This window comes from Aquarana catesbeiana, linkage group LG09 (assembly GCF_042186555.1).
Source record: "Aquarana catesbeiana isolate 2022-GZ linkage group LG09, ASM4218655v1, whole genome shotgun sequence".
Taxonomy (NCBI): Eukaryota; Metazoa; Chordata; class Amphibia; order Anura; family Ranidae; genus Aquarana; species Aquarana catesbeiana.
The window spans coordinates 240855678-240881499 of record NC_133332.1 but is presented as its reverse complement, the minus strand read 5'-3'; the positions used below and the strand labels follow the sequence as shown (position 1 = coordinate 240881499).

Sequence of the window (25822 nt, the reverse complement as noted above, 5' to 3'; positions counted from 1 at the left end):
ATAAGTAGAACCAATTGCATTTTTTATGTATAGAGCGCCGCAAAATGCATCAAAATGCACATGTCCTCAACTGAGATGAAAAATAAAATAAAAAAAAGGAGAAAAAAAAAAAACCACACCGGAACACTTTAAAAAACGCACATTCAGGTATGTTTCTAGAAAGCAGAAATTGTGGTGTGAACCGGCCCAGAGAATAACTAAAGGCAAAATTTCCTTTTCAGATTTGGATAGAGTGGAAAGGGATTAGACCCCCTGTCAGGTTTTTATTGCTGTCTGTTTCTCCATTAGGGAGATTCACCCTCTCTATTTCTCCTGATCATCAATGTCATCAGAAATTATTTAGATACACTAACAAATTAAAGCCAAACTCTAATGCCCCATACACACGGTTGGATTTTCCGACGGAAAATGTTCGATGGGAGCTTGTTGCTGGAAATTCCAACCGTGTGTAGGCTCCAGCGCACATTTTTCATCGGAATTTCCGGCAAACAAAATTTGAGATCTGGATCTCAAATTTTCCGACAACAAAATCCGTTGTTGTAAATTCCGATCGTGTGTACACAATTCCGACGCACAAAGTTCCACGCATGCTCGGAATGAAGCTGAAGAGCCGCACTGGCTATTGAACTTCCTTTTTCCTCGGCTCGTCGTACGTGATGTACGTCACTGCGTTCTTGACGGTCGGAATTTCCGACAAGATTTGTGTGACCGTGTGTATGCAAGACAAGTTCGAGCCAACATCCGTCGGGAAAAAAAAACATGGATTTTGTTGTTGGAATGTGCGATCGTGTGTATGCGGCATATCACTTTATAATCAGTTACAAACATTTTTTTTTTTTACTTTTGGGATAAAAGGTTTTACACAAATAAATAAAAGTTGACCATTGTAAGCACCCCTGCCAGTGTTAAATGGTTTGTCTCATCCATGTAAACATGTAATCGATGTAAAATATTCTGCTGGAGAGCTTGTGCTTTTGAAAAACAACAGGCTTGCTGGCTGGACTACCATATGAAAATAGAAAGAAAGCCTAAAAAAGAAAATGAATGCAGCCATCACATCTAAGAATTGGCAAGCTGCAATATAATAAATGCTTGCTTTCAGGTTTAATACTGCTTTAGAGTGGCTGTAAAGGCTCAAGGTTTTTTTTTTTACCCTTCATGCATTCTATGCATGAAGGTAAAAAACTTTGTGTGCAGCAGCCCCCCAAATACTTGCCTGAGCCCCATCTTGATCCAGTGATGCGCACAAAAGCCCCAGCTCTCTGGGGACTCTCACTCCTCATTGGCTATACAGCAGCGGGATCCATCAATTACAGGCAGTGAGCCAATCAGGAGAGGGAGGGGGCGGGGCTGAGCCACCGCTCTGTGTGAATGGACACGCAGAGCCGCAGCTCAGGAGTGAGCCTGACTGGGTGCCCCCAGAGCAAGCTGCTTGCACTGGAGGCACTTGGCAGGGGGGAGGGGCCAAGAGTGCCAGAGGGGGACACGGGCTGCTCTGTGCAAAACCACTGTACAGAGCAGGTAAGTATGATGTTAAAAAAAACATCAAGACTCTAATATCACTTTAAAAGGAAATGAAAGCAGCAACCATATTTACTGGTAAGCTGTAAAAAAAATAAAAATAAATTATATATATATATATATATATATATATATATATATATATATATATATATATATATATATATATAATAATAATACACAATAATAATAATACAATAATATATACACACACACATAGTATCTCACAAAAGTGAGTACATCCCTCACATTTTTGTAAATATTTTATTATATCTTTTCATGTGAAATGACACTTTGCTACAATGTAAAGTAGTGAGTGTACAGCTTGTATAACAGTGTAAATTTGCTGTCCCCTCAAAGTAACTCAACACACAGCCATTAATGTCTAAACCGCTGGCCACAAAAGTGAGTACACCCCTAAGTGAAAATGTCCAAATTGGGCCCAAAGTGTCAATATTTTGTGTGGCCACCATTATTTTTAAGCACTGCCTTAACTCTCTTGGGCATGGAGTTCACCAGAGCTTCACAGGTTGCCACTGGAGTCCTCTTCCACTCCTCGGGTGTGCTCCCCAAATCTTTGTTTTTCTCTTCCACTCCATGATGACATCACGGAGCTGGTGGATGTCAGAAACCTTGTGCTCCTCCACCGTCCATCTGAGGATGCCCCACAGAAGCTGGAGAGTTTAGGTCTGGAGACATGCTTGGCCAGTCCATCACCTTTGCCCTCAGCTTCCTTAGCAAGGTAGTGGTTGTCTGGGAAATGTGTTTGAGGTCGTTACGTTGGAATACTGCCCTGCGGTCAAGTCTCCGAAGGGAGGGGATCATGCTTTGCTTCAGTATGTCACAGTACATGTTGGCATTCATGGTTCCCTCAATGAACTGTAGCTCCCCACTGCCAGCAGCATTCATGCAGCCCCAGACCATGACACTCCCACCACCATGCTTGACTGTAGGCAAGACACACTTGTCTTTGTACTCCTCACCTGGTTGCCGCCACACACGCTTGACACCATCTGAACCAAATAAGTTTATCTTGGTCTCATCAGACCACAGGACATGGTTCCAGTAATCCATGTCCTTAGTCTGCTTGTCTTCAGCAAACTGTTTGCGGGCTTTCTTGTGCATCATCTTTAGAAGAGGCTTCATTCTGGGACGACAGCCATGCAGACCAATTTGATGCAGTGTGCAGCGTATGGTCTGAGCACTGACAGGCTGACCCCCCCACCTCTTCAACCTTTGCAGAAATGCTGGCAGCACTCATACGTCTATTTCCAAAAGACAACCTCTGGCTAGGATGCTGAGCACATGCGCTCAACTTCTTTGGTCGACCACGGCGAGGCCTGTTCTGAGTGGAACCTGTCCTGTTAAACCACTGTATGGTCTTGGCCACCGTGCTATAGCTCAGTTTCAGGGTCTTGGCAATCTTCTTATAGCCTAGACCATCTTTATGTAGAGCAACAACTCTTTTTTTAAGATCCTCAGAGAGTTCTTTGCCATGACGCGCCAAGTAGACCTTCCAGTGACCTGCATGAGAGAAAGAGAGTGATAACACCAAATTTAACACACCTGCTCCCCATTCACACCTGAGACCTTGTAACACTAATTAGTCACATGACACCGGGGAGGGAAAATGGCTATTTGGGCGCAGTTTGGACATTTTCACTTAGGGATGTACTCACTTTTGTTGCCAGCAGTTTAGACATTAATGGCTGTATGTTGAGTTATTTTGAGGGGACAGCAAATTTACACTGTTATACAAGCTGTACACTCACTACTTTACATTGTAGCAAAGTGTCATTTCTTCAATGTTGTCACATGAAAAGATATAATAAAATATTTACAAAAATGTGAGGGGTGTACTCACTTTTGTGAGATATTATAATATCTATCTATCTATCTATCTATCTATCTATCTATCTATCTATATACACACACACACACACACATATATATATATATATATACACACTCATATATACGTACACACACACACATATATATATATATATATATATATATATATATATATATACACACACATACACACTTTTTTTTTTTTTTTTTTTTTTATACATTTTTTGGATTGATTACTTTCTCTTTAAATCTGAACTGCAAATATTAAATAATTTAAAACGCAATCACTAGATATAACAATAGATCTGATGACTCCATCAACCACAGAGCAAAGCATCCTGAGTTATTCTTACACCTTCAGATCATCAGATCCCATACAAGTCAAAAGAGGAAAGGAAAAAAAAATCCAGGGAAAGAACTTCGTAAGTTCTGACTCACAGGAATGCAGCTGTAGCGCCACGAGCCCTCTAGGGGGCGGCTCCGAGAACTCCACATAACTGGGCCATTCTCCCACTGATGCTGAGTGACATGTAGAGCGGCGGGAGGCGTGGCCCCTGGCTAAGGGAGGCGTGGCTGGGACATGCCCGTATAAGTAGTGGAGCAGCTGCTCGTTCTTGTCAATGGACAGCTGAGAGTTTCAGGTGGCTGAGAAGGCAGCGGTGGAGCTGACTTGTTCTAGTGTGACTGAGGATCTCCGGTCCTGTGCACCCCACCACCACTCCACTGCATGCCCCATCCTCCTCCTCTTCAGCACTACTAACTGACTGTGGACCTCTGTTCACTGACATGTACCCAGGACTCCTTCTCCTCTTCACCCTCCTGGCTGCTGGCTGCCATGGGAAGCTGGTAAGTGAAGTGCCCAGGAGATTGTTAGCTGTGTGTCTTTGTCAGGGGGCTCCATTCTAAAGATCAGGCTTGCAGCTCTTTTTGGACATTCAGATTTAACCCAAGAACTTGCAATCTTCTTCCTAACAATGGCTAGTTTGATGCCCAATGTCTGCTCACCAAGCTGGCCATCCTGCCTACAGAAGTAGTTGATGAAGCTGTCCTTGTCTGCGGAGCTTGCAATCAGGGGTGTAACTAGTTGAGGCAGACCAGGCACCTGCCAGGTAATCCCGCACTCTCTGGTTACGTAGTAAATGGTAGTTTGGCAGATAAATTCTCCATAAAGCCAATGTGTAATTTAGTTTGATCCTTTGATATTTGGTATCCCTCGGGGGATTGCCATTGAGAAGGAAACTAAACCCTTAATAGTTTTGCAATGGGGCGCCATCGTATAATTGCAGCCTTGCTTGCAGTCTAGATCTTGGAGATTTGTTGCCGAAAGCCGACCATACACTATGGAATCAGATCTTCTGTAATGTATGATTGGATATGCTTTGAACAGGTAGTTATTAAGGTTTGTTCTTGATTACATAATTTTTGTAAATCTAAAGATTTAGAGAAATTTTGCAATCTCTGTCTTTCGATTTAACAATTATATAACAGGAAGACAAACCTTATGGATTCATTCACACCTAAGCATAGAACAGGGACAGCAACACTTTTTTTTGGAGTGGTACCATTCATTTGAATGGGCCACCCTCTGCTCCAAAAAAACGTTCATGTACCAAAGCTTAACACAGAGCCAGGAGCGTTTTAGCGCGTTTTGTCGCTTGAGAATCTCGGCAAAGTCATATCACGTTTGGGGTGCCATTAAGAAATAATGGTATCGCAAATGTGTCCCCGTGTTTTGCCATGATTCTGGCTTACCTTAGATTGTAAGCTTCTTGAGGCCAGGGACTTATGTGAATGTGCAATATATATGTAAAGCGATGTGTAAATTGATGACACTATACAAGTACCTGAAATAAAATAAATAAATCATCCATTCCATCCAATCAGGCAGACCCTTGCATTACAGGAGATGCAATTAGATTGTATAATGTATGGCTGGTTTAAGATTCTGTTGCACAGTTTTCTGAAAGATATGCCATCTCCGAGGTTCCCATGTGCAAAAAAATGTGTGCATTTAGCCTTTCACTTTGTTCTGATTGACCATTAAGTTTGGGGTTTGATTTGCGTTACGGCACATTTGCCTTTTGATCCAAAATTGGAGAATAGAATTGGCCCCCATTCACACTTGAGTGATCTGTAGCTTGAAGTTACAAAAACACTCAACATAAAAAGAGTTCTAGATGCCCGCCATGCAAAAAAAGTACAGGAGCTTCTTCTAGGGTAGATTTGGGCATTTATAGCTCTACTGACTTCAATAGGAGCACCTGAAACACGTCAAAATGTTAGAAGGTGCTCCCGTAAATCTGTGGGGCTGAAAACGCATCATCTTGACCCAAAGAAGCTCCTGTATGGCACATCATGTAGATGTTGTAAAACTCTGCATAACCCATAGCAACCAGTTCATTGGTTGGTTGCTATGGAAAATTGTGAATTGCATTCTGCCATTGACCTTTGTTCTGCCTTGCTTTACGAGTCTGAAGACCATGCTCTTCTGCAACCATTTGCAGCCAATCAAAAGCCAACCTTTGTTGGGTTGGGGTGGTTCAAGCAAGGGCAGATAACATACAATTGGTCAGATTAGTATTTATTAATTTTTTTGCATGGAGCCCAAAAAAATGTTGGATGTGCCAACTAGGACTAGCATGCCTGAAAAAAAAATCCAAACTAGTTTGCGCTATTATTTTGTAAGGTATAATAAGAGGGGTGTGATGCAATGAGACGCTTTGAATGAGATTTTTTTTTTTTTTTTTTGGTGTGCTGAAAGCTGCCCCTTGATATAAGTTGGGTGGTGAGGAGTAGTTGACCCCTCCCTTACACACTCCATTACCACCCACGTGTCTGGCAGCAGATAAAACGTTTCCTTCTATAGCGCCATTAGAAAGTTCACCACTGTTCCATTTGAAATCAATCAATGGCTGTGCTGTCACTGTGATGAGATCAAAGTCTGGTTGTTGGTGGCTGGGATTGGAAATAGAGACGGCTGGGGACTTTGAGAAGGGGGTGTCAATTTGTGTCTGGTGACCCTCCGTGGCTGCGATGAACTAGCATGGTTGTAGCATCCTGTTTTGTCTAGCTGCTTTACGCTCGTGACTTATAGGGGAAGTGTGACCCATGGGGGCTTGCTGGCAATTGTAGTCCTAAGGTGGCCACTCAACTGGGTCTTGAGCTTGGTAGACCTGTGCTGACAGACCAATATCTCATGTGTTTGGGAGAGGTGAATTTGCAAATTTGAAAATCTAGGGTCCCTCTGGTATTTTGTCATGTGACTGGCGGGGAGGATCGCAATTCAGGAAGGGCCGCTGATTAGCCGCCGGAATGTCAGTCTGACTCGACGTCTGTGGACCATGTGGGTTTATTTACTAAAGCTAGGGGACGTCTAGCAACCTATAGCAGCCAATCAGAATTCATCTCTAGGGAACAAAGTCCTGAACAGCTCATCGTTTTGGGTTATGCTGCTGTGCACGCAGTACTTCTCTTTATTTGATGTACAATTTGTCATAAGACAATTAGAGGCTGGCAGAGAACTAGAGAAGTCTAGTCCCGCTACGGCAAAGCTGTAAGTTAATTGATCCTGTAGCTGGAAATGCTCTTCGAGGACACTCTTAAAGTAAACCCAACAGAGGAAAAAAAACAGGGGCAGCCATTGCTGAGGTACTGATAATTGCAGTTGTCCGGCCATTATGCTAATTATGCTTAATGGATTAAGTATGCAGATAGAGCAAATCGGAAGTCCTTCTCTTCATTGTTCTGGTCAGTAACCCAAGTTTTGAAGCCAGAGCATCAGCATGATAGTCAGCAAGTAGCATGTTAAAAAAAGAATTCTTTAATGGCAAGCTCCACTTTTCGCATTAAAACATTGTTTTAAGCAGGGTTATGTAGATATTCATTGGCCTGTGTTAGAAAATTTGGGGTTTAGTTACTTTTTAAAAGGTCTGTGGGTTTTTTGCATTTATTCTACATCAGTTTCCCAACCAGAGTGCCCTTTTGGATTTCCTTGGGGTGCCGCGAGCATGAAACCAAGTGTGCCCTGAATCAGAGAAGAGAGGGCTCTCTGATCCGGGAGGGATTCTTATGGGATGGTGGGATTCTGTCATGGGTGTTCTGTGATGTGATGAGTGGGCTTTAATCTCATGTATATGGAGGACTCTATTGCGATCGGGGGACCTCTGATGTGAAATTAATTCTAAGATGGTTGTGTGCATCGTCCCAGGCTTCTCATTGATGATTTTTTTTTGTTTTGTTTTGTTTTTTTTTTTTGTTTAGGGTTCCTAGGGATTTTGCATGTTTTTTTTTTTCTAACGAGTGCCATGACTTTAGACTCTTCCACCATTCTTGCATATCTCCACATCGCTCTCATTTTGCTGCCCAAAGTGTGGTCATCCAGACGCAGATTTGCTCCATACTTTCTGGTCATGCCCCAGGGTTAAACGTTTTTGGCGTTCAGTGGTGTGCTATTCATTTAGTGAACAACCTACATCTGACGCCTGAATGGGCACCTTTTGGCCTAATTGACATCCCAAGTACTAGGATCTCAAGATGACAAGTACTCACTATTCTATCCCTTGCAGCACGGAAAACCATCTTCCATAAGTGGATCTATCCGGAACCCCCACTATTTGTATATAGCTAAACTATCTTTTGTTTTTCGCATGGACTGGGTGGAGGCCTCATTAAGCAAAAGAATCACGGATCAAAACCTTTTTGCTGTTTGAGAATCCTCAGTCCAAACCCTACCTGTTGGTACACAACAGTCTATAATGAAGTGTTTCCAATATACCCAGTGGTATCAAACTAGATTGCCTATTGATTCTGTATCCTTCATTTAATTGGAAATACTGGTTAAAACCTTGTAGTTAAGGCCTCCCCCCTCTCCACCTCCACCTATCAATATTTAATCAACAGCTGTCTATCCTGGTGCTCGTGACTCATTTTTAGACCCTGTTCTGCTAGTTTACTTTCAAACCGTTTTTTTAAGAACTGTACATTTTCATTTTCAATTTTTTCTTTCAGCCCAACATTGTTGAATGCGTTTCCACCTAAAATATACATTTAAAAAAAAACAAAGGTGCCATGACTAAAAAAAGGTTGAGAAATGCTATTACACATTATACAAGCAACCAAACCCTTGTGTGGTGTCTATCTAAAACCGACTGTTATGACTATTTTGTTTGCCTGATTATTGGAAAGGTTTAATCAGCTCCCACTCTGAACATTTTCAACCATGCAAACCAGTTCCAGCAGAAAAAAAAACCTGAAAGTGTGGTCAGAAGGTCTGCAGCTCAAACATGCAACAAATGTCCTTTATCTACTGTTTTGTGAATTCTAATTTATGTTGCACCTCAGCAATGTGTATGCTGCCTTTTTTTTGGTGTAGTGTTAGATAAGGTAGAGTGGGAAGTGTTTTTAATGCAGTTTCATTAAAATCTCCATGAACTTTAAAACATTACCACCAGCAGAAGAAATGGGCCACAGAGCAGAAGGCTCGACAGATACTCTACCTCTTTTTGATCCAGCTAAAAGCTAAATGTATTGGCTGGAGATATGTGGGATGTCTTCGTTCCCCATCTATAGGTCAGTATGAAAGCTAAATACAGCCAGGCTATCACAGTGCAGATAATTTTGGGGCCATGTACCTTGTGGCAGACATTCGGGATGTTGCTTTAAGTGTTGGAAGTTGTAAACACAGTGTGCCGCTCTCGCACTTCTAGGCTCTGGCTGTTTATGTTCGGCATCCTCTTGCATGCTGGTATCGCATTTCAAGGCTCTGGATTTGCTTCCTTCTAGATTTTAGGTCTCTCGGTTCAGAGGGAGCCACATCCGATATGCAGACTCCGCATTCTAAAAATGAGTGGCTGGTGGTTCTGCCTAGCTAGAGCTCTAAAACGTTTTTGCTTACTGCTTATCTTTCACTGTTGTGTGCTTATGTTTATGCAAACTGGCACATGTTCCTGTTCAGCGCCATCACTGGGTGTCTATTTTTGCTGTGATAATGTGATATGGCAGAACTTCTAATTGCTAGTGTCGCCAACCAAGATGCCAGCTGAAGCACATGTGTAGGAACGGTTATATCCACAAAGACTTTTTTCATTCTCTTATAGCCCGCACTCCTGTTGTGCTCATGACTGCATAGGTATAATAAGGGTGACTCCACCTTTCAAAACCTGCTGTTGTGGTGACTGCTTTACCTCCGGCTTAACGCTTTGGTTTATTGGCAAACATCACTGCATTTAGGACCTCCAACCCAAGCACCTTGGCTCCTGTAAGCCCACTTAAGTACTTTCCTACCCACCCTGGCACTGCAAACCCCATCTCAGCTTAAGATGAAAGATCTTTTTAGGTAAGTATGCTTGGGAGACTGAAAAGTTGGCATAACTGACAAAGGAATATTTTGGTAGATTAAAATGAGTTAACACATTTGCATGGAGCTTTTCTTTAATTCTAACACTTCAAAACTTTTTCAGGGGTGCTCTGGGAGCGACATGGTGACCTTATGTACTCCATTCCAGCATTGCTTGGCTCTTATCCAGGAGTCTTCTAGTCAGAGTATTGGGTGTCTTTCGGTGTTTTCTGTGGGAGTTAAGAGCTGCAACTGCTTCTGACGATAAAGTTTTATCAGATATTTGTAATCCTCACAAACTTCTCGAACTTCTGGCATCCTTCATTTTTGCAAAAAAATAAAAGCTGGCTTCTTCCAGGCATGTCTTTCCACTCAAACAGGAGCCATAAGTGACTTCACATTTCTGTATACCACTTGCAACCTCAGTGCTTTAGCTCAACTTTGTCTTGTCCTATACTATAGAATGGGAGATATTTTGTTTTTAAAAGCTTTGGTTAGCAAGTGTTGGCTTCTGATTTATCACAATCCAGATTATGGAGAGATTGTGTTTTGAAATGTACTTAAAGTGACACTAAACTTTAATTCAAAGAAAAAAAAGCTATTCAAGTATGTGTTCTGAACTCAAAGTACCTTCTATTGCTCATTGGAGGATGTTACAGGGAGGCAGAAAATCACAATAAAGCATTTAATGAAAAATAGATTACATGGCCATTAAGTAGTGGATGTGTATGAATTCATTTTTGAAGAATAAGGATATATTGTCCCTTTAGACCAGAGGCCCCCCAAACTTTCCAAACAAAGGGACAGTTTTCTGCCCTTTAGACTTTAGGGTGATTGGACTGTGGCCATCAGGAGTAGCAAATGTCCCAGCATCGGTGGGAGTAAACAATGCCCCATCTTTGGGGTCATTGGGAGGAATTGTGCCCCTTTGGTTTTACCAGGAGGAATTATGCCCCATTATTAGTGTCATTTTGAGAAACTTTGCCTCATCGTTGGTAGGAATTTTGCCCCATCGTTGGTATCATTGGGAGGAATTATGCCCCTTTGTCCGTGTCAGTGAATGAAATGGTGCCCAGGGGCCAGATAAAGGCAAGAAAAGGGCAGAAGTTTGGAGACCACTGCTTTAGACCTTATAAAGAGTCATTTATATTCTGCAACAGTGTGCCCTACTTGGATATTCCCTGTAGTAGCAGGTAAAGTTATTGGAATGGCTGTGGAAATGCAGACCAGTGTGTTCCTGGTTTTGGCATTGCCCACTGTAGTCCTTTGAGTGGGGGGAGGATCCACTGCTTAGAAACCGGTGGCAAGAAGCTGCATTCCACTCTATCATAGAGAAATTATATAATCTCTGGCTGTCAAGGATTATACATTTGAGATTTTAAAAATCGATTCTGATACTGCACAATTGCAGTGGTTCCTGGGAGACTTTAATATAAAGGATTTGATAAAACATTTGCATACCTATGGTATGTTAGGATTGTTGGCTCCTTTACAAGTCTTTAACTGATTTCCAGAGCTCCCCTGGAGCCCCAACCAATACGGATGGTTGTTTTGCACCCCATCCCAGCCCAGTACACAAGTTGGCCAACTGACCAGTTGGCTGTCCTTTCATCAACTGAAGAAACTTTTTTTATTAGTGTTTGAGTTTATGCCAACCTAGCCTTGGCAAGTCCAATTTGGAGTGAACACCTTCCAACTTCAGTAATTCTACAGTATATAGGAAATCACAAATAAGTTTTTGAACTCTGAATCAGAAGTGCTCATGAATGAACACCCCCTGAATTCAGTAATGATTCTGTATAGGCAATTACAAATTTACTTGTGACTTTTGAATATTGTTTAATTTCATATAAGGAACATGTGGAGGCCTCCACTGCACAAGTCCTTGAAGTGGCTTGAAATTGAAGGCAATGCATGTTTTTGCAACTTTACACACGTGTCCACCCTGGACCATTTTGGGAGTTATTAATGAACAATCATGTCATTAACGTGCTTTGTGACGGATTCCTCTTAAAGGGTTTGAAAAGATTAGGGCCTGTAGGAGGAACTGAACCCCCAGACAAAATGCTGCTTTGACATATCAACTAGCCATTGCACACATTACAGCTCCATGTGATTTGGTGGCCTCTTCCAGCCACACTTTTCTTTGTTTTGGGATCTTGCTTGGGGGTCATGGGAAGTGATTTAACGTTCACCACAGGAGCTACCACAATGCACAGTTGGATAAGACACCCTGTGCACATAACCTGACTTTATAATAATTTACTGGAGGTTTTAATCCTGGCAGTCCTGAGCATTCCACTGAAAAGATTCCATACCTGCATGTTTATATATAACTCTGGCATTTTCTGGAAACCACACAGTGTTCTATTTTTAAATGAATAGAACCATGTGGTTTAAGAAAATATATTTTCCTCTCCGTTCTTGCGTCGTAACTTTTTTTTTTTTCCAGACATGAACTGGTTATCACAACATGCAAAGTGAAACGGGGCTCTGTTCCTTTGAGTTCAGTCTGTGCCCTGTCCAATTTGTGCAAGCGTTGCCAGCTTGGAGGTGGGAGATGGCATGAGTCATCAGGTCACATGGTCATTGTTTATGCCAGTTCTTGGCGGCACGTCCAGGAATTATCTGTAATTCATGGATTAATGTGTAAGGCTTTTATAGTTTACAAATGTCTCTTTAGACGGACTTGAGACATCTGTAGCAGCAGTCATATGTTTGAAGATGTATTTGCTTTTCAGTAAGTGTTACCTCCTTGGCTGCTTAAACTGCTTAAAGAACTCTAACCCAATAATAAAAAGATCCAAGTTTACTTATTCCTTTGGACATCCCAAGGTTATTTTTCAATTTGGCTGGTGTAATTACCTGCAATCTGTTATATGGCATTGACAAACCAGCAGAAATTGAGTTTGACGTGTAAGTGTCTGCGAATGGCCGATTTTCAAGAGGAAAGGTATACCCCCTGTAAAGTTCTGAGAAGCACGGTCTCCTTTTATGTAGCCACATGAACCACCAGGGCTGGATAGAGGCATGTGTAACGTTGCAGATCTTTGGTCGGGTATAACCACTCAATTGTGGGTTTGTTAGTGCTACTTTACTAAAACTAAAGGAACAGTAGTATAAAGGCATTATAGTCCATGGGGCCAATTTAAGCTTATTTCCCCAAGTCATAGTGGTGGTGGATCTTTTCAATAAGGTTTCAATCATCTTGTGCAAACTCAAAATTTAAATATTGGGTTATGCTGTTGCAGTAGCTTTATAACTTTTTTAGGTAATGGGCCCTGGATATGATCAAGCGCTCTTTGTAGACTCCTGACTGTTGCAATATGGCATGTTGCATGGACCTTGCATAGTAGCTTTTCATGAGCTGTGAATGTGAACTATAAAACACTTGTGGAACCATTTTTTGCTCTGCAGATTTTTTTAATCAAAAAACTTTACAACCGGAACAAAAATTGCCATGTGTAAGGTATTTTTTTTTGTTTTTTTTTAGTATTTAAACTAGAGGTAGCAAGGAGTTTTAAAAGCGGACACTGCATCAGGCATAGCTTTTCTTTTAATTGCCTGCATGCAATACTCAGATATTTTTCAACTCTCAGACTGCTTTTTTAAGATAAAATGTGGACTTTAATTGAAAATAACTGATGTATATTGTGACAAGGAATTTATTCAAGCAGACTTGTAAAGATATTCAAAGGTCTAATTTAAGCCTTAAAGAGGCATTCCACCCAAAAGTGGAACTTCCGCTTATCTGTTTCCACCCCCTTCCAATGCCACATTTGGCACCTTTCAGGGGGGAGGGTGGAATGGGGACCTGTTTGACAGGTCCCCTTCCCCACTTCTGGAGACGGCGCCGTGGCCACGCCTTTTCCTGTTCGTATGTCCCTATGCTTTTTTTCTTGAATAAATCTGTCTGTTTATGGTCACCTATACCTAGAACTTGATTTTCAAGTAAGACTTGATCACCAAAGTTAGAAAAAAATTATTTGATTGCTCCCAGTTTCATTAACAAACATGTACGCTCTGATTCCCCAAGTGTCTGTTATGCCGTGTACACACGGGCGGACTTTTCGGCATCAAAGGTCTGACGGTCTTTCGAATGGACTTTCGAGCGAACGGACTTGCCTACACACAATCACTCCAAAGTCCGACGGATTCGTACGTGATGACGTACAACCGGACTAAAATAAGGAAGTTGATAGCCAGTAGCCAATAGCTGCCCTAGCGTCGGTTTTCATCCGTCGGACTAGCATACAGACGAGTGGAATTTTCGATCGGACTCAAGTCCGTTGGAAAGATTTGAAACATGTTCCAAATCTAAAGTCCATCTGATTTTCGACCGAAAAAGTCCGCTGCAGGTCCCATGAAGCCCACACATGGTCGAATTGTCCGACGGATTCGTTCCGTCGGACAAGTTTGGTTGAAAAGTCCGGCTGTGTGTACACGGCCTTAGGCAGCTGGTTTGGATCAGCAGGTTTTGTGTGCCCTTTGGGGGACCCTGGCAGTCTTTGCCTTACCATTAACAGGATCTTTGCAAATGTTGGGCTGCCAACTCTGGTGAATATGCCCTGTTACACGGTAGTAATTTGGCAATTGACTCTCCCCATTAAAATCATCCAACTTTAGTGAGAAAAATAAGGTAAAAAACACATAAGAACACTGGGGTTGAGTGCATGAATATGGCAAACTATGCCACTTTGAATAAGTTAGTTCAGTTGCTTGTCTCTATCAGCGGAGAAGACGTATGTAACAGTGGAAGTGTGCACTTGTATTTGGCAAGGGAAAGACTGATATTCTTTAGAAAATTGGGAATTTCACATTGAACCACTTTGTGTTTGCTGAAGGTGTAAGTTGCAAGAGTATAATTGGTTCTTTTCTTCCAGGTGGAATCCTGCCCAACAAATTGTGTATGTCCCAAAGAAGCACCATCCTGCGCCCCTGGCATCAGCCTTGTGACAGACTCCTGTGGGTGCTGTAAGGTTTGTGCCCGCCAGTACAACCAGGACTGCAATCTGAGACATCCATGTGACCACATCAAGGGGCTGCACTGCGATTTTGGGGCTGACCCCTCATCTACTGCAGGCATCTGCCGAGGTAAACACTACAGAGTATCCATCCACTCTTTCAATATAACTGACGCAGTGTGTGTGTGTGTGTGTGTGTGTGTGTGTGTGTGTGTGTGTGTGTGTGTGTGTGTGTGTAAATACCAGTTATTCTCTTCTATGTAAAAGTCCCATCTCCTGCATACCAGCTGAGATTTTAAAATGGGTCCTCAGTGAACACCTGAACCAGCTTCCAAGAGGGCAGAGATATTGGTCATCCTCTTATTGGGCAACAATAAGGCTGGGAATGGGATTGGTCACACTAGGAGCCAATCAACCTCTGTTGCATGTACGTGTGCTGACAGGAGGATAGAGGAAAGTGGCAAAGATGACTTAGTAGGTTGCTGCCCCTTTAGTGTGCAATGGGAAGCTTGGAGATGAGGAGTTGACACCACCATTCCTTTATTCTAACAGAATGATATTTCCCTCCTGGCTGTGGTATATAATTCACAAGTGGCTAGACAATATTGTAAATCCTTCAGGAGATAAGGCAGTTCACATTCATGTATTTGCCCATTTCGTTTTTCTTACTGCTAATGAACTACATTCTAACATACCACTCAATGTCTCACCAGATAATAGACAAATCCTATCTTGTAGATGTTTATTCTTGGTAAAAATTGGCAATAGTACTTCATGTACAGACCTAACAGAGAGGAATAAATAAGCTTAATTCTCTGTATGGCCAGTGACCCAGATCTGGGTCTAATTACATTTAGACCTGCACCTCTCTCCTACCTATCACAAGTCATTAGTGAAAGATGAGCTGGATATATCCGTTGGGCAAGGGCCTGCACTTGGTGCCACTTCTAACACTGGCGTTTTTTTTTAGAGTAGATATAATTCAACACCACACCTGGCGGGATGTTATAGCAGCCATCTACATGTCTAGAGATTATTTATCTTGGAACAGTAAACATGCTGAACGTAATTGCCTAAGACTTTTATGACTCTGAATTGTTGGCACTATCAAGTCGTTTAATCTCTATCAAGTAAGGAGTGGAGTTGTTGATCTGGCGGAAGCATTTTGGTGTAGTATATTTAAAGCCTAGTTATCAGGGTGTAATTCACAAGCCAGCCTATCTAACTGCTTGGTGTTTAGTGTAAAACCCCCCTAGTGTAGATACTAATGTGAAATATTATATTTGCCATTTAGCCCTGCATGCCTGGTGTCACACAGCCTTCAATGTGAATAGTCCTTGCCTGGATTTACATCTACTGCTTGCACACACGTGGCTTGCCCTATTCATTCCTGTAGATGGCTGTCCATAGAAATAAATTGCATAGTACACATGTGCAGAATGCAATGGATGCCGAGCCAGGGCTGTTTGCTTGCAAGTGTGGCCTCACAGTAAAGATATCTGGATTTAGTTTAAAGAGGGGCAGGCCTTAACAGTAGAACATTAGAAGCAAGAAGATTTAAACGTATTTAAAAACAAACATCTACATGGTGCACCCAAAAAACTAGTTTGAGTACTACAGAGTTCTGAAGAGTGAAAAGTAACGTTTTTTTTTTTGCTTTTTAGATTCTGTGAATAAAAGTGAGTCTATATCGAGCAGTCGTAAAAAAAAATAGGTGGGGGAAGGGGAGGAGTTGTAAAAAAAAACAGACGGGGAAGGGGTGGAGTGACCACACTGATTCAAGTATGTATAAATGTTTGCTTGTGCTATTGAGCTAGCAGTTTATATGGTTTTGGGTTGTTAGAAGTTCTTAACAGTCTTCATGGGAACAAGTGTTTTGATTTTTGAAGATTATGCCTGTTCTTGTCACAACTCAGTTTTTGGATTCACCCTTTTACTATTGGTGATCAGAGCAGTTAGAGAGAGTGTGCATCTCCCTAATGGGGGGTGTGGGGGGTTAACAGCAAAAAAAATGACAGTGGTTTTATCCCCTTACAGCTGTACCAGAATCTCTAAGGCTAGCCTCCCAAAAGATGGGATATATTTAGAGCTACAGAACAGAAACGTTTCTTTCATAGTCAGCACAATGGCAGTTTGCATTCATGCAATTAATGTAGAGCATGTCTTTACTTGGCATTTCTGTATTTTAATAAAGCACAAATGTATCCTCCTTTTTCTTTCCAGCAAAGTCTGAAGGCCGACCCTGTGAATTTTTTGGCCAGATCTACCAAAATGGAGAGAACTTCCAGCCCAACTGCAAGCACCAGTGCACCTGCATGGATGGAGTGGTCGGTTGCATGCCCCTGTGTCCCCAGGAAATGGCCCTGCCTAGCGTAGACTGCATCAATCCCAGGCTGGTAAAGGTCCCTGGCCAGTGCTGTGAGGTATGGATGTGTGACAGCAACCACATCTCCGAAGACTCAGGGGACCAAACTAACGGAGACGTAGAAGACTCCTTGAAGTCCTCTGAAGAGATGGTAGAGCAAGAAGACGTTGAGCCAGTCTCCAGCAATGAGCTCATAACTTTGGTCCGCAATGGGTTTAAGGTCGACCCAGGTAAACATTTAGACAGATAAATGGATGTCACACATTTTGGGGGAGAGCGGCAACATTGCTGCCACTTTGTTTCTTCTTAAGGTTTGTAGGTTTCATTGTCTACCCCTCTTGTTACAGGTCTTGGCCCCCATCCACAACCTGATCGTTCTAACTGTGCAATTCAGACCACAGAATGGTCCCAATGCTCAAAATCCTGTGGCATGGGCATGTCTACCAGGATAACCAACGACAACCCACAATGCAAATTAATGAAGGAAACACGTCTGTGCCAAATTCGACCCTGTAAGGACCCCTTACCTACAAAACCCAAGGTACGGCTTTTCTACCAATTGCTGTTCTACAACTATTTTTAGACTATTATTGAATTAATATTAAAATGTAAAGTATCGCCAGAGTCAGCTGTGACAAATAATTTGACTATCAAGTGAACTTTTTGTGCTATGATATACACAGTGGGGCAAAAGTATTTAGTCAGCCACCAATTGTGCAAGTTCTCCCACTTAAAAAGATGAGAGGCCTGTAATTGTCGTCATAGGTATACCTCAACTATGAGAGACAAAATGTGGAAACAAATCCAGACAATCACATTGTCTGATTTTTGAAATAATTTATTTGCAAATTATGGTGGAAAATAAGTATTTGGTCATCTACGAACAAGCAAGATTTCTAGCTCTCACAGACCTGTATCTTCTTCTTTAAGAGGCTCCTCTGTCCTCCACTCATTACCTGTATTAATGGCACCTGTTTGAACTTGTTATCAGTATAAAAGACACCTGTCCACAACCTCAAACAGTCACACTCCAAACTATGGTGAAGACCAAAGAGCTGTCGAAGGACACCAGAAACAAAATTGTAGACCTGCACCAGGCTGGGAAGACTGAATCTGCAATAGGCAAGCAGCTTGGTGCGAAGAAATCAACTGTGGGAGCAATAATTAGAAAATGGAAGACATACAAGACCACTGATAATCTCCCTCCATCTGGGGCTCCACGCAAGATCTCACCCCGTGGGGTCAAAATGATCACAAGAACGGTGAGCAAAAATCCCAGAACCACACGGGGGGGACCTAGTGAATGACCTGCAGAGAGCTGGGACCAACGTAACAAAGGCTACCATCAGTAACACACTACGCCGCAGGGACTCAGATCCTGCAGTGCCAGATGTGTCCCCCTGCTTAAGCCAGTCCGGGCCCGTCTGAGGTTTGCTAGAGAGCATTTGGATGATCCAGAAGAGGATTGGGAGAATGTCATATGGTCAGATGAAACCAAAGTAGAACTGTTTGGTAGAAACACAACTCGTCGTGTTTGGAGGAGAGAGAATGCTGAGTTGCAACCAAAGAACACCATACCTACTGTGAAGCATGGGGGTGGCAACATCATGTTTTGGGGCCGTTTCTCTGTAAAGGGAACAGGACGACTGATCCGTGTACATGAAAGAATAAATGGGGCCATGTATCATGAGATTTTGAGTGCAAACCTCCTCCCATCAGCAAGGGCACTGAAGATGAAACGTGGCTGGGTCTTTCTGCATGACAATGATCCCAAACACACCGCCCGGGCACCGAAGGAGTGGAAGCATTTCAAGGTCCTGGAGTGGCCTAGCCAGTCTCCAGATCTCAACCCCATAGAAAACCTTTGGAGGGAGTCCGTGTTGCCCAGCGACAGCCCCAAAACATCACTGCTCTAGAGGAGATCTGCATGGAGGAATGGGCCAACATACCAGCAACAGTGTGTGACAGCCTTGTAAAGACTTACAGAAAACGTTTGACCTCTGCCATTGCCAACAAAGGGTACATAACGTATTGAGATTAACTTTTGATATTGACAAAATACTTATTTTCCACCATAATTTGCACTTTTTAAGTGGGAGAACTTGTACAATTGGTGGCTGAATAAATACTTTTTGTCCCACTGTGTGTGTGTGTATGTGTGTATATGTGTGTATATATATGTGTGTGTGTGTGTATGTGTGTGTGTATATATATATATATATATATATATATATATATATATATATATATATATATATATATATATATATATATATATATATATATATATACACATACACATACACATACACATACACATATACATATACCTTAATACAAGACAAATGGATACACATGGGATCCTAAACTTGCACTTTACACAGCATCGTGCCTTGGGATCCTGTCTTTAATGTCTTACAGGAAAAGTTGATGGGGAAGTGGTTTTCAGCTCTGTGTTTATATGTAATTTGTGTAATTTCCCTTATACTGATGATCTATTTATGTAGCAATTTATAGATTTATAGATTTCAAATAGAGCACCTGGAGGAATAATGCGGAATTGAAGCACAATGTACAACTGTATGATCCACCAGAAATTTGAACCCAAAGTGAGGGTGGAAATCGTGCTGCTTATCCAGGTGCTCGAGTTTCCTCTCTCCATCAAAAATGGATTCTCACTGGGAATGATGTCTATGTGGCTTCCTTTAAACTTGATGGTGTTTCCACTAGTCTTTGAAAATTGGAAGACTACTGGGGCAGAATCTGTCCCAAAAATGTGAATTTTTCTTGGTTTTTTTTGTTCTTCAAAATGTGCTTCTGATAAAAATTTAGCTAGTAGTTGGGGGTAACTGGTTAGGAAATTTTAGACTATGATAACTTTAAAGTGATTGCAAACCTAAAGTGTGTTTGTTTTTTTTTTTGTTTGTTTGTTTTTTTTTTAAAATAAACAAACCTGGTATACTTACCTGCTCTGTGCAATTGTTTTGCACAGAGCAGCCCCAATCCTCCTCTTCTTGGGTCCCCCACTGGTGCTCCTGGCTCCATTGACACAGTGCAGCTCAGTCCTGCCCCTGCTCACAAGTGGTGATTGACAGCAGTAGCAGCTAATGGCTTCCACTGTTGCCTCTGTCCAGTGAGGAGAGAAAGAGTTACTGCTTGCTCTCTGGCACAGCAGCAGATCAAGATGGGCTCAAGTAAGTATAGGGGGGGGGGGGGGGTAGGTGTGTACAGCAGAAAATGTATTAAAAGTTTAAAAATATTGGTTAATTTATGACTTGGCATCTTTTTCCTCAAACAGAATGGCAAGAAATGTACCAGAATAAAGAAAGCCAAGCAAGCTGTGCACTTCACCTATGCCGGCTGCACCAGCGTACGACGGTACAAACCACAATACTGCGGCTCTTGCTCAGATGGACGGTGCTGCACCCCCTCAAAGACCCGAACAATGCGTGTTCGCTTTCGCTGTGATGATGGAGACACCTTCCAGAAAAGTATGATGTGGGTGGAAAAGTGTCGCTGTCACCAAAACTGCCCCTATCACAGTGAGCTGTCTTACCCCCATTATCGGTTACACAATGACATCCATAAGTTCACGGACTGAGTGGGGACATGATATACCCTTCTGACTTATGGGGTGGTGGCCATAAACTATGGCTCCCCAACTTTCAAACCGTTTCCAACTTACAGGGCCCGATCACCAAGAACTTGGTGGTGAAGCAGGAATGGTGCATCTACACCCAAAACGTGGTCTAGAGACCTGTAACTTTCCATTCAGCAGTGTGGAAGCATGGGATGCATGACCCTTGGCTTAGTCATGGTAGCAAGGCAGCATTGCTGACTTATTCCAACATGGGTGAAGAAAACACAGCTGTTTTTAGTTGTTAAAATGCTGTATAAATCGATATTTTAAACCTGGGGTTAATGCACACGATTCACAATTACGGGAAAATTCAGTATACCTTTGCTGTAAGGTTGTAAGAACGGTATTACAGAAGAATAAGCTGGAGATGTCCCACCAAGTTGGTGCTGGGTTGACCAGTTCTTGTTTCCTGGAGTTATGGTGATCAATGAAGAATATAGCACTACTTGTCATAAATTACCTTTCAAACCAGCGTAGATCATTATATGTTTGGATCTACTCAAACGTCCCTATGACTAAAGGTTCTAAAAGAGTACCTAAGTTAATTTTAGTATTGACTAGCAAAATAGTGTAGTTAATACAGTCACTTCATGATCTTCTGAGACCAGGAGAAGTGGTGAAGACACACTCTAAAGAATAGACCAGAGGCTTTTAGCCTTCCAAAGTAAAAACCCTACAATCTTACCCAAATCAGATATATGATAAAGTTTTATATGAACCTCAACTGTAGAAAAAGTATCTTGAAGAAACTATGAAACTGAAAGTGGACTATAACTGACGTTCTGTCTAGTTTGCTGGATGAAATGCTTATGTAGTGATGTAGTTAATAAGATGTCTGATTAGACTAGAATAGACAATGATCAAGGGTACAGTCTTATGTACTGATACAAGTTGTTACCAATAATTTGGTTCTTGGCCTATACAATGGGCTAAGGAGTTCATTCCTGACAATTTGGCACCTAGCTGGCATTCAGATTGGGCTGAGTTTGGTGGAGGCAACCTCACCCACCTCACCCAATGACCTTTATTTTTTTTTTTTTTTAAACAAGGGAATTTTAAAATTCACGTTTTGTTTTCTTGCAAAAGCACTTTAAAAAAAACATACATTACAGCATTAGAGACCCTTTTGATTTGTTAATTATCCCACTGACCTCAGCGTTAGTTGTCAACCTTGCTGAAACGAACTTCCCTCCAAAGAAGTGACCACAAGTTCTTTAGCAATAAAGATCTGTAAGATAAAAAAAATCCTTAGAATTAAAGTAATATTGAATTAGAGAATTTTTAATAAACACTTTGGTCTGGCAAAGGTTGGGGCAAATATTGCATAGTATGACTACTGCACAATTGTGGCAGAAAACGACTAGTAATCAATCATTATTAAAGAATATTTGCTTGAACCAATTCAAATTTACTTTTCCAGTACAGGATGAATTCTTATTGGTATACTGTACTTGGGGATAGCTCAATTATTATGGAAAATATAGCAAATGAGAAAAAATCATAAAACAATTACAATCCATATTGTAATTTAAAAACTGACTGTCCTTTGCAAACTGCAACACTATAAATTTTCTTTAACATCCAATGCAATATGGCAACCTGGAGACTTTCTGTATACAGAAAACTCTCCCAAAAATGTAATTTCCTGCTTGGATAAAAACTAATTCTTGGTGAGACACCTCCTAAGGGTTAATCACTTCAAAAGACATTCAGGATAGGTGTCCACAAGACATAGTGGAATAAACAGCCTTTTCTTCAGAGCAGACAAAGGTAGGAATTTGCAAACAAACTTTGTCTAAATACCTGCAATGTACATTGATCACCTAGAGGGAATGTTGTGTTTTTGTGTTTTTTTTTTTTTGGGGGGTGTCATTCAACAAAAGTGGAGTTGCACTTTAAGGAGTAGAATTAAATTGGGAAGGAGGCAGTGGCCTACTTATTTTTAAAATCTGATTTGTCATGGGTTGGTGTTCTGAAGAAAGGTCTTTCCCACCTCACTAAGTAGATCCCAGTGCAGCCATTTTGTAAGAATATACAACCCTCCTTCTGGAAACCTGTGAATGCCTGGAAATTTTCTGTCACAGAGAAGGCAGTCTATCAATTTAAACAACCTGAGAGCTAATCACAAAAGAAAAATGAAGCAAAAGTGAAATTGTTGCCAGCCACCTTACAGCTCATCAGAAGAAAATCTGAAACCCAATTTGTTTGTAACACTTCTTCTTATCTTTTTCTCCAGTTTTATTATAAATGGCACATTGTGACAGGTAAAGGATACTGATGGCTTCTAGGGGGTGGTATGCCTCATTTTCAAAATGGCTTCCACTGTGTTTGCAAGAGGTCACAATGATTATACTCCCACAGCACTTTCATGGGCTGTCTTCTGTATTTTGGGGTGGATATCTTTGGTATGCTGGAATATGTGAACCTGATAAAGTGCCTTTATAAGTATGTACTGTTTAATGTATCACCACACAGACCCTTCAAGGTGACTCTCCCCAAAGAGCACAAATGTGTGTGCTCCCCAATTTCTCTCTATTGTATGAGCACTGTCGAAGATAGATAGGTTATGACAAAGTTGATATCCTACATTTGTTCTTGGCTGGGATGTCTTCCTTGGAACCCCACCTATTGGCTAGTTTAGCGGATCCATTTTTTATTTTCCAGAACCTTCACTGAGATCCATAACTGCGGCTTCTCTTACGTTACCTTTATTCGTTGCTACTTGTTTCCCTTGAAAAAGTGAAGTGACCTACCCAGTTCTATGGGAATGGGGAAGTGAGTGATGTGCTCTTCTTCCTTTCACAATGCAGAACTGAGGATTGGCAATCGATCACTCAAGTGCCGATTACTATCACATAGGGAGTGGGAGAGTCCTCAGCCCCTGTAGATTTTAAGTTGATCCCTGTCGGTGCTTGCACAGTGCTTCTTTTCTCCTGCCAATGAAAGGAACAAAGTGTAGTGAAGGAAAAGTAGGAGGGCTGGCATGTAGCATTAAAGCAAACCTGTCTTAGCATGCATAGGCAAAGAAAGTCAGTCAATACTTTGCCCACTAAAAGTGTTGGCCCCCCTTAGTTGATGATCTGTCAACCCTCAGGGGCTTTTGCCAAGTGGCAGTCCCCCGTTAACATGAAAGCACGTCCAAACATTTTGGTCTACTAAATTGAGGGAGGTGCAGCATTAGCTTATTACAGAGAGGAGCAATAGTACTTAGAAAAAGGTACAATAACCTGCTGCTTATCCTATCCAAGAGGTGTACATAACCTAAACAAGACCAGAACAAATGGCCAGTTCCAGGTAAATTTCAACTCTGCCAAGTGAATATAATCAAATGTTGAATGTTGGAAGCATATTTTGTTCTTTATGGACCTGGTCACCTTGGAGGGTCTGCAGGAAAAATGCATAATATAAAATAGGAGCAGGATAGTGGCTGTGAGGTCTGTATTGCTCATTTATGTCCTATACCAGTGATGGCGAACCTTGGCACCCCAGATGTTTTGGAACTACATTTCCCACGATGCTCATCCACTCTGCAGTGCAGTTGAGCATCATGGGAAATGTAGTTCCAAAACATCTGGAGTGCCAAGGTTCGCCATCACTGTCCTATACTATAAAAAGATCTATATCTTTGTGTTTGTCACTATCTGTGTTATGTCACTAAGCAATATTTGCGTCTTCTCTTTTGTACTTAAATATTAGATTTTTTTTTTTCCTGTGTTTCATGTGCAAAAATGTTTGTAATGGATTGAGTTTTTTTTTTTGCATTTAAATTGTGTTCTATAGGGGTTTTAAAAAAGTCTGTTATCAAATTGAAGGAAAAATGTGCTTTTTGCCTGCAGCATCCAATCATTTTCCCAGTGCACTATGGGAGAAAAGGGAAAGTTGCTTGCTTTAGGCCAGAAGGTTCTCTGTATCACGTACTAGGATAAATGGGCTGATGTGTTGTATATGTGAAGAGATTTTATGTGTCGGTACTCAAGTGCTAGTTGGGCACATCGCTATCCCCTTTTTTTTTTTTTCTTTTTTTTTTTTTTTACCATCTTGCTGCCCGAGAGTCATCAGTGTGCCTCCTATTTGTGCAAGCTCCATCCCTGGTCATATGTGTGTTTTTTTTTTTGTTTTTGTTTTTTATATAGTGCTGCTGTATAAGGCAACATGGCATATGTTTTTTATAGGCAGATACCTTTCCAGATATACAGACCTTCTAAAAAAAAGAATTCTTAACTTTGTAAAGTGCCTTCAGACTTCTCTACATTCCCTATCGTTCTTGTGTCTAAAAGACAGAGGTGGACAGAACTGGGAAATTGCTTAAGAAAAATTACTCACTTGTATATTCCGAGGCTTGATGCCATCTCACCATAGTTCCTTAGTTACTGGCCCACAATTGTAAATGCCCCCCTTCCTCTACCATTAAGCGTGGACTATCATTTTCTGATAGTAGCTGTGTAATGGAACAATAGATTGCAGCCCCACAAACACAAGACTTTTGCCCCTTCCCTACATTGATTTGACCAAACCTGTGTAAAACGGTACCCATTGCAAGTCCTCTACTCCTTTTCCTAAAATCAGGACTGTTGGTAAAGAGGGGAAGATATTATTTAAAAGCAGACCACCATACAGGTGTGTGTGAGCAGAATTCTATAGCAGTAACTTGTCAGAGTAAGTTATGGGACTGTAGTGGAAAGATCACTTCTTTAAAATAGACCTGTTCTGGAAGAGCTGTCCCAGTTGTTACTAGAGGCTGTTGATGCTATCCATGTGGTTTTGCCCTGGTAAATAAAAGTACCGGTACATTTAGCCTGAGCTTGGATTAAAGATCCTTATGCCCAAGTGTCCTAGATGGACTAACAAAAAACCTGTTCAACTGTAGGAGTCCCCTTTTTGATCATAATTTAATATGATACAATTTAAGGAAAAATCTGGTACCTTGTTAGGCATAAAGTTTTTTTGTTTTTTTTTGAGAGCTTGCCTGTGTGAGGCACACCTTTAATGGATGAGATAGATGTGCTGGACTAGCATGAGCTGTACGAAAGCATACAATCCCTTTTTAAGGCCTTTATTACTGTGATTTTAATACAATAAACCTGTATGTTCAGCAGTATTACAAGCTTTTATATGTAAATGAAATTAAAAAAAAAAAGTTTCTA

At 41.4% G+C, this 25822-nt stretch overlaps 1 protein-coding gene across 1 annotated transcript; it reads left to right on the top strand.

Annotated features, from left to right (window-relative positions):
- The first annotated feature begins 3994 nt into the window (after window positions 1-3994).
- Window positions 3995-25822, top strand: LOC141108437 (CCN family member 1-like). The gene is made up of 5 exons (XM_073600039.1): window positions 3995-4221; window positions 14593-14803; window positions 16897-17268; window positions 17386-17579; window positions 20337-25822. Exons 1-5 carry the CDS (start codon window positions 4162-4164, stop codon window positions 20637-20639), a joined length of 1140 nt encoding a protein of 379 aa, XP_073456140.1. The 5' UTR covers window positions 3995-4161; the 3' UTR covers window positions 20640-25822.

Excerpts from the sequence above, each read along its gene's own strand:
- LOC141108437 (XM_073600039.1), top strand. The coding sequence starts at position 4,162 with ATGTACCCAGGACTCCTTCTCCTCTTCACCCTCCTGGCTGCTGGCTGC. Across the intron at positions 14,804-16,896 it reads TACTGCAGGCATCTGCCGAG|CAAAGTCTGAAGGCCGACCC; the intron begins GTAAACACTACA and ends TTTTCTTTCCAG. Across the intron at positions 17,580-20,336 it reads CCTTACCTACAAAACCCAAG|AATGGCAAGAAATGTACCAG; the intron begins GTACGGCTTTTC and ends TTCCTCAAACAG.